This window comes from Zeus faber, assembly GCF_960531495.2.
Source record: "Zeus faber genome assembly, chromosome: 11".
Lineage (NCBI taxonomy): Eukaryota > Metazoa > Chordata > Actinopteri > Zeiformes > Zeidae > Zeus > Zeus faber.
Genome location: NC_137205.1, coordinates 23,561,194 through 23,576,739, shown reverse-complemented (window position 1 = coordinate 23,576,739; position 15,546 = coordinate 23,561,194). Strand labels below are relative to the sequence as shown.

At 44.7% G+C, this 15,546-nt stretch overlaps 2 protein-coding genes across 4 annotated transcripts in view; both read left to right on the top strand.

Moving 5' to 3' along the window:
* The first annotated feature begins 4,728 nt into the window (after positions 1-4,728).
* amdhd2 (amidohydrolase domain containing 2) lies at positions 4,729-12,441 on the top strand. 3 transcript variants are annotated; one of them, XM_080009094.1, is made up of 12 exons: positions 4,729-4,763; positions 5,295-5,441; positions 5,614-5,750; positions 6,214-6,353; positions 7,712-7,766; positions 7,920-8,132; positions 9,340-9,428; positions 9,731-9,875; positions 10,222-10,329; positions 10,641-10,709; positions 11,327-11,428; positions 11,703-12,441. In XM_080009094.1, exons 2-12 carry the CDS (start codon positions 5,359-5,361, stop codon positions 11,774-11,776), a joined length of 1,215 nt encoding a protein of 404 aa, XP_079865220.1. In that variant the 5' UTR covers positions 4,729-4,763; positions 5,295-5,358; the 3' UTR covers positions 11,777-12,441. The 3 variants fall into 3 exon arrangements, with proteins under 3 accessions (XP_079865220.1, XP_079865222.1, XP_079865221.1); XM_080009095.1 differs by having other exon boundaries at positions 4,753-4,763; positions 5,326-5,441; XM_080009096.1 differs by lacking the exons at positions 10,641-10,709; positions 11,327-11,428; positions 11,703-12,441 and having other exon boundaries at positions 10,222-10,403.
* A 2,869-nt stretch (positions 12,442-15,310) lies between these two features.
* LOC307237352 (calpain-15-like) overlaps positions 15,311-15,546 on the top strand; it is a gene marked incomplete at both ends in the record, with an annotated part of 27,274 nt that continues 27,038 nt past the window's right edge. Inside the window, one exon of the mRNA XM_080010065.1 lies at positions 15,311-15,465. Coding sequence (XP_079866191.1) covers positions 15,311-15,465 — 155 coding nt within the window. The remainder of the gene's footprint in view (positions 15,466-15,546) is intronic.

Sequence of the window (15,546 nt, the reverse complement as noted above, 5' to 3'; positions counted from 1 at the left end):
CATTTATTTAACACAAATTTTATTGTCGGCACTAATTATAAAAAAAAAAAAACATCTAAATAAATGTCCAAAGGTAATCAAAAAGCAGAACTCTGTAAAAAAAAAAATTATGAATGGAAAATAAATAATTATAAACATGATTTATTAGTTACAAGTAAAGTATTTATAAAAACATCCAGTTTTTACTCAGCGAAGTCCCATAGCAATGGAAAGCAACAGATAGACATAAGGGACGCACAGGGTTCTTTTTGGAACGGGACAGTCCCTTTACGCAGTTGTGTATAAAAATGTAGTTTCATACATGTAGGAAATAAATGAAAATGAATAGATGTCAAATAAAGACAAGCACGGGAGCCTTTTCACCTGCCACGTTTGGGGTTTTTTTAACCCTGAAAGATAGAGGTAGAGGAAACGGATTTCCGTGATCGGGACGCCCCGTGATCTGCACTCGGCCGTGCGCTCTGTTCACTTATCGAACCAAAACTACAAAGAACCGTGTTGTTTAAAAACGTTGTTTCATACAAGTTAGGAAACTCACAAACATAAATAGGTCTAAAATTTAAAAGAAAAAGGAAAATCGCCACGGAAGCGCACACACGGCGCAGCGCTGTCCGAGGAGAGGACCCCACTTTCTTTGAAAACCGGTCGCAGAGGCTCTGCACTTGACATCTTTAGTGAGTGCGGAAAACGAGTCTCGAAACTGTTTCAAATATTCAGAATCGATTTGTATAGAAAAATCTATATTTTTTGATAGCATTAGTCTGCAGAAATGTTTGGTTTATCGGCCTCGTGAGCGCAGGCATTGGCCGATGCCGACTATCTCAAAATGCGCAAATATCGGCCCAATTGAAATATCGGCCGACCGATAAATCGGTCGACCGCTAGTGGCCAATCTGCGTATTGCCAAACGACATCAATGACACGTGAAATATTAATCCTGGGTCCAGTCGAAATTGCACCAGTCGTTGGTAAAGCGCTACCCAAACCCAGATAGTCAAAGAGATGCGGTGCACTTTGCAGCACAAACAACCTTTAAGAACTCCCAAACAAACAAGTACATCTCATAAAATAAGAATACAGTGCTAGTTTGACCTACAAGTTTAATTAGTTCCGTGACAGAGCTTGTTATTCAATCTGCTCGTATAGCAAATCAATTTTCCCCATTGAAATGAATTTAAATGCCATTAATCCGTTCCAGCCCCCCAAAAAAAGCACCCCAATTTTTTTTTTGTCAGTGCTTTTAAATAAGAAAAATGTATTTATAAATAACAAATATTGTATAAAAACATAAAACATAATAAAAGGGAATGTAAAGAAATAAACTGGTTTTATAAAGGATATTTTCCTTGGAGATCAGACAACTTGGAATAATGGGAGGTGCTGGCGGAGGTGGATGGAGGACTTTGTTTCGTGCTTTTTTGGTCGCTTTCGTTTGTTGCTACACTTCATTGCTGAACTTAATTGCCACAATTTATTTATTTATTTATTTTCACTTCACTTTCGCTTAACTTAAAAAAAAAACAACTCAATCTTCTTCACTGATGTTTGCCACTTAGAACATTTTTTGGGGGCAAAATAATGAGCACAAAACACAAAAGAGACGCTTCCACGGTCAGGTAACCACGTGAAGTGAAGGAGTGAGAGGCGGGATGCTGGATGCTGGCCGGATTCGCTCGCCACGCCAACTAGCGGCGCCCCTCGTAACTCACATTTTTCCTCGCAAATCAGTACCAAAAAGTCGACAGAACGACGGCTCGTAACTCGGGAAACTGGTATGTGAGTGCGCTCGTAAATCAAGGTACCACTTCATGAAAAAGTTCAATATTTTTTGTCACTCATTTCAGAAAGTGAAACCCATATATTATATAGATTCATTACACGTAGAGTGAAATATTTCAAGCCTTTATTTGATTGTGGCTATGGATAATGAAAACCCCAAATTCAGTGTCTCAGAAAATTAGACCATTGTGAAAAAGTACAATATTGGAAAGTCATGGTCTCACACCCTCATCAGCTAATGAACACCTGCAAAGGTTTCCTGAGCCTTGAAATGGTCTCTCAGTCTGGGTGAGTAGGCTACACAATCATGGGGAAGACTGCTGACTTGACGGATGTCCCAAAGACAGTCATTGACACTCTCCACTAGGAGGGTAAGCCACAAAAGGCCATTGCAAAAGAAGCATGTTCATAGAACGTTGAGTGGAAGGAAAAAGTGTGGTTGGAAAAGGTGCACCAGCGAGAGGGATAACCGCGGCCTTGAGGGGATTGTCAAGCCAAATCCCTTCAAGAATTTGGGGGAGCTTCACAAGGAGTGGACTGAGGCCGGAGTCAGCGCATCAAGAGCCGCTACGCACAGACGAATCCTAGGCGTGGGCTACAAATGTCCGGCCCTCGTGTCAAGCCACTCCTGAGCCAGAGACAACGTCGGAAGCATCTTACCTGGGCTGTGGAGAAAAAGAACGGGACCGTTGCTCAGTGGTCCAACGTCCTCATTTCAGATGACAGTAAATTTTGCATGTCATTTGGAAATCAAGGTCCCAGAGTCTGGAGTAAAAGTGGAGAGGCACAGAATCCGCGTGGCTTGAAGTCCAGTGTGAAGTTTCCACAGTCACTGATGATTTGGGCTGCCGTGTCATCTGCTGGTGTTGGGCCACTGTGTTTTCTGAAGTCCACAGTCAACACAGCCGTCTACCAGGACATTTTAGAGCACTTCCCGCGTCCTTCTGCTGACAAGCTTTATGGAGATGCTGATTTCATTTTCCAGCAGGACTTGGCACCTGCCCACACTGCCAAAGGTACCAAAAGCTGGTTCAATGACCATGGTGTTACATTTACATTAACATTTACATTTAGTCATTTAGCAGACGCTTTTATCCAAAGTGACTTACAATTATTCAAACACCCGATGGACGCAGCCACCAGGAGCAATTAGGGGTTAAGTGTCTTGCTCAAGGACACTACAGCGTGCTAGCAGGAGGAGCCTGGGATCGATCGCGTTACTGTGCTTGATTGGCCAGCAAACTCGCCTGATCTGAACCCCCTAGAGAATCTATGGGGTACTGTCAAGAGGAAGATGAGATACACCAGACCCAACAATGCAGATGACCTGAAGGCTGCTATCAAAGCAACCTGGGCTTCCATTACACCGGAGCAGTGCCACAGGCTGATCGCCTCCATGCCAGTGATGCAGTAATTCATACAAAAGGAGGCCCAACCAAGTATTGAGTGCATAGAAATGAACATACTTTTCAGAAGGCTGACATTTCTGTTTAAAATATCCTTTTTTTTTTTTTTTTAATTGATCTTATGTAATTTTCTGAGACACTGAATTTTGGGTTTTCATTATCTATAGCCACAATCATCAAAATATCAAAGAAATAAAGGCTTGAAATATTTCACTCTATGTGTAATGAATCTATATAACACATGGGTTTCACTTTCTGAAATGAGTGACAAAAAATATTGAACATTTTCATGATATTCTATATTTTATGGTATGTATGTATGTATGTGACAAATAACCCATTTGAATCTTGACGCGTGGGACGTCCACGAACATGGGAGTCCCTAATCCCCGTCTTGCTGTCGCTCGCCACTTTGCGGACGAGTGCAATCATTGAAATACCGTTCTGTCACAGGCCTCTATCGCTGAAAATATTTAGAAAAATCTGGCAAATAGCCGAAGTAACCAAGCGGCCATTCGCGTGGTGTGCCGTCACTACTGCACCCTCCATATTTGCGTTGCATTGTATGAAACTCTTCGCCAACTCTTTCAAGGAACCTTTTCGGATGGGGTTGACGACACCGTACTGCCTAGGAGCTCAGCTATGACCTGCATTCTGCATTCTGTCCGGGGCCACGCTCTCTTAGAAGCAGCGGGTTCCCAATGTCAACCAGATGATTTAGAAAAGAATCTCGGATTTCGGAATTGACTTTTGTCATAAATCCATATAAAACGAGAGAGATCATCGACTACAACTGTCTCTCGACACAAAGGGATCAAACGGACACTCCACACGATGATACTCAAACCGTACATTATGTCGAGTTTTTTAATCCCCCCCCCCCAAGGATGACGTCATAAGCAAGTTGTACCCAGCGTTTTAAAATTTTCAGTGTCATCAAGTAGATGCCTTGATCTCCCAGTGGGGGGTGGGGGCACCGTCACCCAACGTCACACATTAAAAAAAAAAAAAAAAACCTCAATAGGACAAATACATTTGCGTTTTGGGGAGGGAATCCATAACCGTGTTGGCACGCAAAAAAAAAAACAAAAAAAAAATGCAGTCATCACTGTCAAGCTCTCGGGTAAGATCTAACGGATAACGGCTTTCCAAACCGGGGCGACGGAGAAGGAAATGACTGACGTTATGATTCGATCAGCTGACCGAGACGCTGCATTCCGATAAAGGCGGAAAACCCACATCCCCCACGTGAATGGCGCGGAGGAACCTTCCACTGAGTTTGGAACTCTGTCGTTTTGGCTCCGGCACGGTTGCTTGTAGAAATCCCAAGCGTGGCCTAAGGACACACAAATTTACTGCGGAAAGTCGGGGGGGCGTGCTAGGTCGTCCCCCCCCCCCCCGCCCCCGAACAGCACAGCAACGGGCCGAGCGTAGCTCGCAACGACCGGTTTCCGAGTGCCGTTGAACGCAGCACCGGGAGCCTCGCCCACCCCCCGCGCCGTCACGTGATCCTCCGTCCGCTTCCGAGTCGGTTTGTCCGGCGGCAGATCTCCCGGATCCGGGCGGAGCAGGTTCGAGGTACCGCACGCAAACGCGTTCCTACATTTTACAGGAGTTCCTCGACGCCTCCGTGTGCGTTCTCTTGTTGAGCGTTGGCAAATGTCGCTGCGCTCACCGGCGTTTGATGACAGGGAGCTGCTATGAGTTATTTTGCGGATCTTACAAGTAACAACTTCCAAAAGGAGTTATTGCCCGAATATTATAGAATTATATTTGGCAATATCTAAATGTATTTGTGATATTTATTTTTGCCATCAACAGGACGCGATGGGAATATTATATTATATAATATATAATTAAAAATAATAATAATTAAAAAAAAAAAAAAAAAAAAATATATATATATATATATATATATATACACATATATATATATATACACACACACACACACACACACACACACAAAGGCTATAGATGTAGTTAAAAAGGGGAGGGGTTCAAAGTCAAGAGCTGCACCCTTTTTGATAAGATATGTTTCTATATAGAAGGAGGGGCTGGGCTGCCCGAGCTGATCATCCTTTATCTGTCCCCCCCCCCCTTTCCTAGTTTTTGTTTTTTCTTTTCGTTTTCCCATTAGGTGTGTCGGCTCCCGTCTGCGCTCGGGTGTAAAATGCCATCCAACAAGTCTGTATCCGATGCTCCAATCACCCAGTTCATCAACTGCAGAATACTCAAAGACCACGCCCTGCAGAGGTAACACGCACATACATACAACTTATATTATAACACGCACAGGCACAAACTACACGTAGCACAAAAAACACACATACTGTGTATATATATATATATATATATATATGTGTCTGTGTCTAGGGGCCCACTCCAAGAAGAGAGGATCTGACATAAATTGCGTGTGTTGTTGCAGAGAGGACCTGTGGGTTCGCGAGGGAAGGATTTTGGATCCGGAGAAGCTGTTCTTCGACGAACAGGGCTACGCCGACCGGCAGGTGGACTGCGGAGGTGACATCATCGCCCCCGGCTTCATTGACGTCCAGATCAATGGTATATTTAGTGTATGTGGTATTGTGTATGAAATAAAATCACTCCCTTTTCCCCCATGGGGACCACATTGTCCTCTGCATTTTATGGTTTGGCCCGACGCTGTTTGGGAGCAGTGGGCAGCCACAGCACAGAGCCCGGCTCTAGAGCCAGTGCCTGGGTTAAGGGCATCGGCGGGAGTGCTTTGCGTGACGTGTATGTATGTTTGTATGTATGTAAGTATGTATGCACATTCGTGAAACTTAAGGATATACTGTATATACTGTAAACGTATGACTGGAGTGATAGTTGGTGAGGTAAGTAGTACTACTCATTCTGTATTGCATGTATATCTTTTATTAACTGATCTATTTAATTGGATATTAGGCTGGTAAAGGGAGTATCCTGTAAATTGCTAGAGGAACAGGAACACCTCTTTTATAATTATAGAGGCTGAGTTTGGATTTTTTTTTATGCGTTGTTGTAGGAGGGTACGGCATCGACTTCTCCCTGGTGTCTCAGGACGTCAGCGCAGGTGTTTCCTTTGTGGCCAAAAGAATCTTGGAACATGGCGTGACGTCGTTCTGCCCTACGCTGGTCACCTCCCCTTCTAATATCTACCACAAGGTACCATCACTTCCCCTCCCAGTGTCTACCACAAGGTACCATCACTTCCCCTCCTAATATCAACCGCAAGGTACCGTCACCTCCCCTCCTAATATCTACCACGATGTACCCTCACTTCCCCTGCTAGTGTCAACGGCAAAGGTCCCGTCATCTCCCCTCCCACCACAGTGTACCGTCCCCTCCCCTTGTAGTGTCACACGCAAAAGTACCATCGCCTCTCTCCCCCACCATATTTTGGAGAAAAGTCAATATTATCGCCCAAAGCTTTGGTCATGGCAATATGGCAATAGTTCTTTGTGGCTGGCGTTCCTTGTCTTTTTTTGGTCCAAAATGCTGCATTGCAGTTCAGTGTTGAATTTTCAAACCGAATAAGTGTCGGAATAAGAGTTATTCAGATGTTTAGACAAAGGTTGAGTGTTGAGAACGGGTCACCAAGGTGATTGTACAAACAAACATTTTCTGAGTACCTCCTCTTCTCCTCTTTCCTTTGTTTGCCCCATTATTATCATGGTTCTATATTTAAGTGCATTTACCAAATTTGTTCAACAAGCCAGCATTTTGTTCATGCCTGAGACCCCAGATACACTTTTCTAAGCTCTTATATTTTTGGAGGTACCTCTGCGGCTTCTATTTACCCCAGAGATCCCCGCAGATACGGTTACATTTATATCCATTGCCCGAGCTATACCTGAATTTCCGCTTTTAATTTAAATTACGTTCGTATTTTCTCCTCTGTTTAACTGTAACTGATAAATATTAATGAATTTTGATCGACCCATGTGTCGGCATGTTTGGGTCTGGGTGTGCTCTCAGAGCGAAACTCTGTCATCATAAATATGCAACGGGGGGATCAGAGGACACTCATAAATATTCATTGGCAGTTTTGCATATTTACAAAAGCATCGTATTTAGTCATGCACTTCTCAAGTACGAAGAAAGACACAAACTGAGTGATATTAGCCGTTGGGTCTGTACGGTACTGCTCCACAGAGAATTAACCTCTATTACGGGTAACAAAAATGTGTTGTCGAGAATGTCTGTGATTTAGGGTTTTTTGAGTCGAGAACATTTTAACATCCATAACTAAAGTTCACCCAGACAATTAATTCAGAACATCGTCCTTCTCTCCCCACTGGGTTTCCTTAGCTTGAAAGCAAAGAAAAAAAAGAAAAACATTTTCTTTGTTTCACACACTCCCAAAGACTGTAGATTCCACCTTTCCATTTATGGTTTGTTTTGGTCAGATTGTCATAGACTAGGGCCCCCTCTAGTGTTTGGGAATCACACATCGTAATTTTACTGTGTGGGGGGAATGCTCTCGCAAGATAACCCCGTTTTCTCATTCCGTCATGTTTCAGGTCCTGCCTGAGGTCAAAGTTCACAACGGAGGAGCACACGGAGCTGGGGTTCTGGGTAAGACATGACGTTTGAAGCTATGGTCGGAGCTTTCATTTTCTGAACGGTGACTCTCAACGTATTTGTTGAAAGTTAAGTCTTGCAGCATCTCTGTTTCTCTCCCACTGCCCTGCCTCTGTCTCCTCTCTCTTTCTCTCTCTGCCTCTCTAGGCTTCCACCTGGAAGGTCCATTCATCAGTTTGGAGAAGAAAGGGGCTCATCCAGCGCAGTACATACGTGCCTTCCACCCCGGGGGAATGAATGACCTGATGGAGGCCTACGGCAGCCTGGACAACGTTGCCATGGTGACCCTGGCTCCGGAGCTAGAAGGCAGCCCTTCGGTGGTGAGGGAGCTCAGCCAGAGGGGCATCACCGTGTCTTTAGGTGAGACTGATTTATGAGACCTTGCAAGTTTGGCTCCATACACCGTCTTTGCCCGTGTACGGATTTCCAAATCTACAGGGATGACGGTGTTGACAGAGCTTGTTGTGCAAATTGACCATAATACGGTAGCATGTACATCAGAGTTTACGTTAGAAGAAATTGCTGCCGGTCAATGTGTCCTGGAAGATTTAAATTTCATGGACAAATGGGAAGGATTCTGGTCAAATATTATGTGTTTATTGAGCTAAAAAACAATTGATAAGCAGTCTATATAGAGATGGACATCATCAAGGCATCTAGACATATAATAGATTTTATTCAATATTTAAAATAAAAGAAGTCCTGTGACTGAAGCCATTTTAAAAATAAATAAATACAATTTATGAATATTACTACTCGAAATCAAAAAAATTCTGTTTATGAACAATAAGTAACAATTGCAGCCCTTTATTAAACATTTCACTAAAACAACATTTTGGTCAAATCAAAAACAAAACAGATATGGCAAGTAGGTCTAAATAAATAACAAAGTTTGTGGTTTGTGGGACGTCCCGTCGACACATTTTACACAATGAATATTTACTGTCTGCTTTGGGTCGGAATTTCAATATCCAAAAAAAGACGCAAACTATGGATGTACAGTATGTGTCCCTGTGGTCAAGGATACATCATCTTTGTGTCTCTCCTCAGAGTTCTGGACGTTGCGGCTCCGTGTGTACAGTGTGTGTACAGTGTGTACAGTGTGTGTAATGTGTGTGTCTATTGTGTTTACAAGCCCAACCTATCCACAAGGGAGGAGGGAGGGGGCTTAGCTCTATATCGACAAACGTGATTGGTCAGAGGTGAAGCTTTCAGCTCAGCCTTAGATCGTCCAAACTGATTGGCTTCCCTCTGCAAGTAGCCGAGCGCGGAAATGAACAGATCTGTGGACATTTTTTTTTTTTTTTTTTTGAAATGATCCACCCAGCACTAACTCCAATGGTGCTTGGAGGGAATTATTTTCACCGGACATTATGACCGGAGAGATTTAAGTAGGTCGGACTTCAACAGATTTTCCCGGTCAAAAGTGAACGCGTCCCTAGCAAGGTTGATTAATTCGTAGACATACTCACAATTAGTCCAATATTTGAATATCTGACATGTGAGTTGGGGATTTTAACTTCCTCTGGATCTTAAACCTCTGTGTCCGTATCTGCTCCGTCACCAGGTCACTCAGTGGCCAACCTGTCCCAGGCGGAGGATGCTGTCCAGCAGGGGGCGACCTTCATCACCCACCTCTTCAACGCGATGCTGCCTGTGAGCGTCGTCCTACCGCCTTAACTTTCAGACTGTCTGACTGACTTCAGCAGCTACGCCCGTAATGTGCACCGCCCATCCGGGTTTGAGCCGGTGGTTCTAAAACCTGAAACAGTCGTCGTACATCACGCCATAGTTGTAAAGTCGTCCAAGCTACGTTTAGTGAAATTCTGTCTCCTTCGATAGTGAGTTACTAAATGACAAAATATAATTCGCCGCCTTGAGTTTTGCCTTTTTTCTGTTGACATTGTGTCTCGTGTTGCTTCATGCTGTGATGGATGGTGTTGCTATTTCGTGCGCAGTTCCACCACCGGGACCCGGGTATCGTGGGGTTGCTGACCAGTGACCGGACCCCCGCCGGTCGAACCGTGTTCTATGGAATGATCGCTGATGGAATCCACACCAACCCCGCCGCCCTGCGCATCGCCCACAGGGCGCACCCTGCGGGTCAGTGCGGGAACTGCCCCCTCGGCTCTTCGCTTCTCTGTAGTGGCTCGAAAGCGAGAGAGACTGGATGAATCAGTCAACGCGACATCAAGGTCCAGATCATTAACGGCAAAAAAAACTGACAAAGTCAAATGTAAGCGTTTGTAAAGAGATCTTCCACATGAAGAGAGTGTTTCGTATTCATCTTGTTTTTTGGTCTGGTGCTGTGGATAGATGCATTGTTTGAGGGTTCTGGCCCCTTCTTGGCCACGTCTCATGCAAAAGAGCTTTGAGAGGCTCCACCTGATTTAAACATTGAAATAAAGGTTCATGAATGAATGAGGTCTGGTGTTGCTGCTCTCTCCAGGTCTGGTGCTGGTGACGGATGCCATCACGGCGATGGGTCTCCCCCCCGGCCGCCACACTCTGGGCCAGCAGGTCATCGAGATCCAGGGGCTCCACGCCTACGTTGCAGGTCTCCCTCTGCTCGACTCTGACTCGTGATCAACTTTATGTGGAGCACATTCACGTATTCATGCATTGTTTTATTTACCTGCTTCTACATCAGTATTCCTGAAGTTGACGATGGATAACAAACTGTTCAGTGGCAGAACAGAACGTTGAGTACCAATCAATAAAATAGTTTTATCCAACGGTGCTTGGGCGAGCCGGCTTTATTAATCATTGATAACTTTCAGCAGCGCCGCAGGAATACAACAAAAAGCGAGAAAATGCAAAAACAATTCAAACGACTCTGATGTAATTTCATTCTCCATACGTCAACAGGCACCACCACGCTGTGCGGCAGCATAGCCACCATGGACATGTGTGTACGACACTTCAAGCAGGCCTCAGGTGTGTGTGTGTGTGTGTGTGTGTGTGTGTGTGTGTGTGTGTGTGTGTGTGTGTGTGTGTGTGTGTGTGTGTGTGTGTGTGTGTGTGCGCACACTTTTGTCACTAAAGGTGGAGATTAGAAGTTTAAGTATCGTTGTTTTGCGATAGTCACTGTCCAATATTGCAGATTCTAAAGTTTCTGTCAAAGTTTAAATCAGTGTATAAAAAAACCATGCCTACTTCCTCTCCCTAAACTATTGAACCCTAAAGTAATACTGAACTTTAATGAAAAAAAATGCAAGACTTTTATTTTCTTTGTCACAAAATTATTCAGCCTCAGCTCATAGGTAAAATCCAATCAGTTTTTTTTTTGTTTTTTTTTTGCTGCATATAAGGGTTTTTTGGGACCTGTTTTAGCATCACCTTGTACTTCAGACACAGTATTTGGTTTTTAATCAGGACTCAGTGACTGAAAGCTTTCTGCCAGGATGTGAAGAAACGTGTGTGTGTGTGTGTGTGTGTGTGTGTGTGTGTGTGTGTGTGTGTGTGTGTGTGTGTGTGTGTGTGTGTGTGTGTGTGTGTGTGTGTGTGTGTGTGTGTGTGTGTGTGTGTGTGTGTGTGTGTGTGTGTGTGCGCAGGTTGCAGCATTGAGGAGGCTCTAGAAGCCGCTTCCCTTCACCCCGCTCAGCTTCTGGGAATCAGCGACCAGAAAGGAACTCTGGACTTCGACTCCCACGCAGGTCGGCTCGGCGTGTTGACCATACATTTATTATAATTTTTTTTTTAAATCATAAACAATGACAAATTTTAATTCCATATTAATACAACACCGCCATAAACTATGACATGGACCTATAACCCGGGTATAGATGTAAAATAAACTACAGCATGTACCTTGTGTGTATGCTACGTACATTTGAATTGGCCTTATCTAATCGGTGTCCTCGTGAAGATAAGCGTTTGAAAATCATGATGCTCCATGTGCTCCGCCCTCCGTGTGCTCCGCCCTCGCAGATCTGGTTTTGGTGGACGACGCGCTCAACGTCAGGGCCACGTACATTTCCGGGGAGGAGGTTTGGAGGAAATGAGGGCGTCCGTCTCCAGGTGTGGCGGCGGGTCCCGACCCGACAGACGAGCTGTGACCGGCCGTTGAGCGAGGACTCCCGTCCTCGTTGCCGCCGTGGCGTCTGGGCGATGGAGAGAGCAGCGCCACCCCCCAACCCCCCAACCCCCACCCCCCCTTGTCCACGCTCCCCCAGAGAGAGAGAAAGAGCGAGCGTGCTTTGTCGCCCCATCTGCAGGAATAGAAGCCGGTGCCGAGCCCTCCTTACGAATGTCTAAAATTGAAAGATAAATCCGCCTCGTTGGACGACGTGGTTTCAACAGACCGAACCGACCACGACCGAAGTTCTCCCGCGCGCGCCGATGATTTACGGCCGCAGCGCCGAGCGAAGAGCCGTCTCTCGGAGCCGGGGCCGGGATTTTCAAATTTATGGCCTGGGTCGGCGAGTAAATCAAGTGGATCGCGCGGCCGTATTTATTTTATTTTTTTCTCTGCCGGTGCCGCGCCGTGCCGGTGGGATATCCCGCGCTGCAAAGGAAGCCACCCGGCGTACTCCTGAAATTCTGCCAAAGTGAAAGAACCCCTCCCTACGTCAATCCGCTTTCTGACTCCATGACAGGTTTTCCTTGCGGCCGAAGACGCGGCCCCCGTGTCCACGCGCTTCAGGCTCCTCGGGCTGAGACGGATGTTTCCACGTGTTTGTTCTGTTCTGGAGAGGACGGGACGGGTCGTTCGTCTCGTTGCTCTTTTTGAGCTTTGTATCATGTTTATGCATTAGGCCCGATTGCGGGGGGGGGGGGGGGGGGGGGACGTTTTAGTGCTGAAATGCAATCAATACTGTGACATAATTATGCATCTCCGAAGCAATAACTACTTTTGTTTATGATTTTAAATCTATTTGTGTTTTTATCAAGGCACATTACATTTCACTTTGAGTGTCGCCATGTACCGTTGTGCCATTATTCATTTCTCTTGTTAAGTAAATTCATGTTAGAAATTAATCTGTAAAAGCAATTATGAGTGAATTTATAAAGTAAGTATATTTTCAAATGTGTCTGCCGAGTATTCAATTGCGTATTTGATATTTTATCGTATTAATTTGTTTATTTTGCATGTCGCCGTTTGATTATTCTGCTGAGTATCGTTTCAGGTTTGCCTGAAGTGTTTGGTATAGAGGTGATTTCCCACTTTTTGAAAACTATTTCCTTCCGTATAATGACTTTTTGTACGTATCGACAACACTTGGAAACGCTGAGAACATTAGTCTCAGACATCTGATTTTTAAAATAAAGTTCAGATGCAATAATAACATTGACGTTAATGTTCAATGTTAACATTGAACCTTTGACATTTCACTGCATATATATATATGTACTGTATATGTATGGGACGAATAAACCTCTTGAATCTTGAATGGGGAGTAACAGAAATAATGCAACAACCATGCATAAAAGCCACATCAAATACAAATAATTGCACAACTTTTTTTAAACTTATTGTCTACTCTGCATAGTTTGTATTTATACTTGTACTTTATACCGTAAGTAGTTGGCCTTTACTTGTCCACATATTGCACATTATTGGGACACAAATAAGTACAACTTTCTTAAAGTTATCTATCCCTCTATCCAGTCAAAATTTAATATTTAAAAAATTATGAGTTGAGAGTAGCTGAAAATATTATTTCAACAAATTGAAGGAATGTGTAAGCTGATGAAATGGCATATTGGATTCGGTCTACATATATACACGTATTCAAATATATATTTTCTCAAAAATAAAATATTGTTTTAACTAATTAAAGCCAACCTCTGAATAAACATGACGAATTACTTGTGAATGTATGTGTGTGTGTGTGTGTCTGTGTATATATACATATGTTAGTGTGTAGCATGCACACGCACACACACATATATATATATGTGTCTGTGTGTGTGTGTGTATATGTTTATATATGTATGTGTGTAGATATATATAAATGTATGTTAATATGTGTGTGTATATATATACACACACACACACACACACACACACACATATATATATATGTGTGTGTGTGTGTGTGTGTGTGTGTGTATATGTTTATATATGTATGTGTAGATATATATAAATGTATGTTAATATGTGTGTGTATATATATATATATATATATGTGTGTGTGTGTGTGTGTGTGCATGCTAATGCTTGGGACCTCCCCCAGGGCTTTTGTTTGGATCCCTGTCCTCCACCGCAGAGAGATGGAGCTGGACACTGAGCCCTCCGCTGCAGCTCCGTGCGCACCGCCGGACGGAGGAGCCTCAGCATCCCGCACGCTGCAGCACAGACAGCGGGTCGACGCGCCGGTGAATGTTCCTGCAGAGTAGTGTGATGTGCACGGACTGAATTTGCCAAACAACCACACTCCCAAAAAGCAAGCGAGGGAGGGAAGGGGACGCGCGGTGACGGTGCAGCGGGTGAGGATGGTCCGCATCTCGCAGGAGGAGGACCGCAGCACACCGTCCCGCCCCGTGTGACCGTCCGGGTCCGCGTCCTGATCCGCGAGCCGGTAGGTCAATCTCCGGGAACAACTCTTTAATTTGGTGTCGTCGTCGGTGTCGTCGCTGCATTTCCTCACTCACTTGGGGAACTTGGTGATGCTGCGGCTTGCACCAGGCTGCTGCACCCCGTCCGTGTGAACTCCATCTGCGGTGAAGGACGGTGCTGCGCAGGGGTGGATGGGCTGGGGCCAATGTCACCTCCCGCAGAGAAGGACCACACTCACACTCCCTCAACTGACTTGGTTTGGTGGACGGAGTGAGGTCGTGGATGCAGAGATTTGCATCAGAAAAGCAGAGGCAGTGACCACTATCTGAATGGTGACGTCACCACCAACATCTGCGTGAAAAGGGTGATTTATTACCTATTTATCACCTGTGCCCTTGTTTGTGTTTTGCGTTGAAGTTTGAAGGTTGATGGAGCTAGGCTCTAGGTTTAAAGGTTTAAAAAGATTTTCAAACATAATGTTGTCGGAATGGGTCAGCAAATACAATATTAGTTCCACACGTCCCCTCATCACATCTCCTCTTTGTCTACTCATACTGCATAGTTAAGTCTTTTAAGTTTGTTTGTTTAGTAATTTAGTCCATCATCTGTTCTTCAAGTGCTATGGTTGTGGTGATTATAAATGTAAAAAGCATAATGTAATTATAATGAGTCACACAATTTTTTTTTTCCTACTCTGCTCATATCAATACCATATCACCAATAACGCCAGTAATATCCAATATCCAATCGCAGTGAATTTACATAGTTTATAGTATTGGAAGATATTCCATTGTATTTGACGTTGCATCTTGGCAACCTGTTGAGAAAAGTGGAATTACATGTGCTGTGAATGGAGTGCCACCGGCCAAAAACACAGGAAGAATCTGACTGGTCGAGAGACGCGCCCGCCATGTGATCTATTTGGCGCTAAAATGCAATCGTGAGTTCAGAGCCTGCAGCGTGCGTCAAAACCCTCACATTTTGGCCCGTAACCCTCTGGCCGTGTCTCCGTTCTCTGTGCAGGTCGGTGGGTGTGATGGGCGGCTCCAGCTCCTCTCTGGCGGAGGAGTGTGACAGCAACTGTCGAGGTTCCCCTCTGCCCCCGTCCCCCGTCATGGGCTGTCTGAGGAACAGCCAGAGCACGCTGCTCCCGCGCCAGCTGCCCCGACACGCCCGCCACCGGGAGCGCAGGTAGGAGTCCTGGTTGTATGTACAGGGTCTGCAGATGCAACAATGAGGGCCTTCAGGTCATCGTTTCGCTGGGGACCCCCC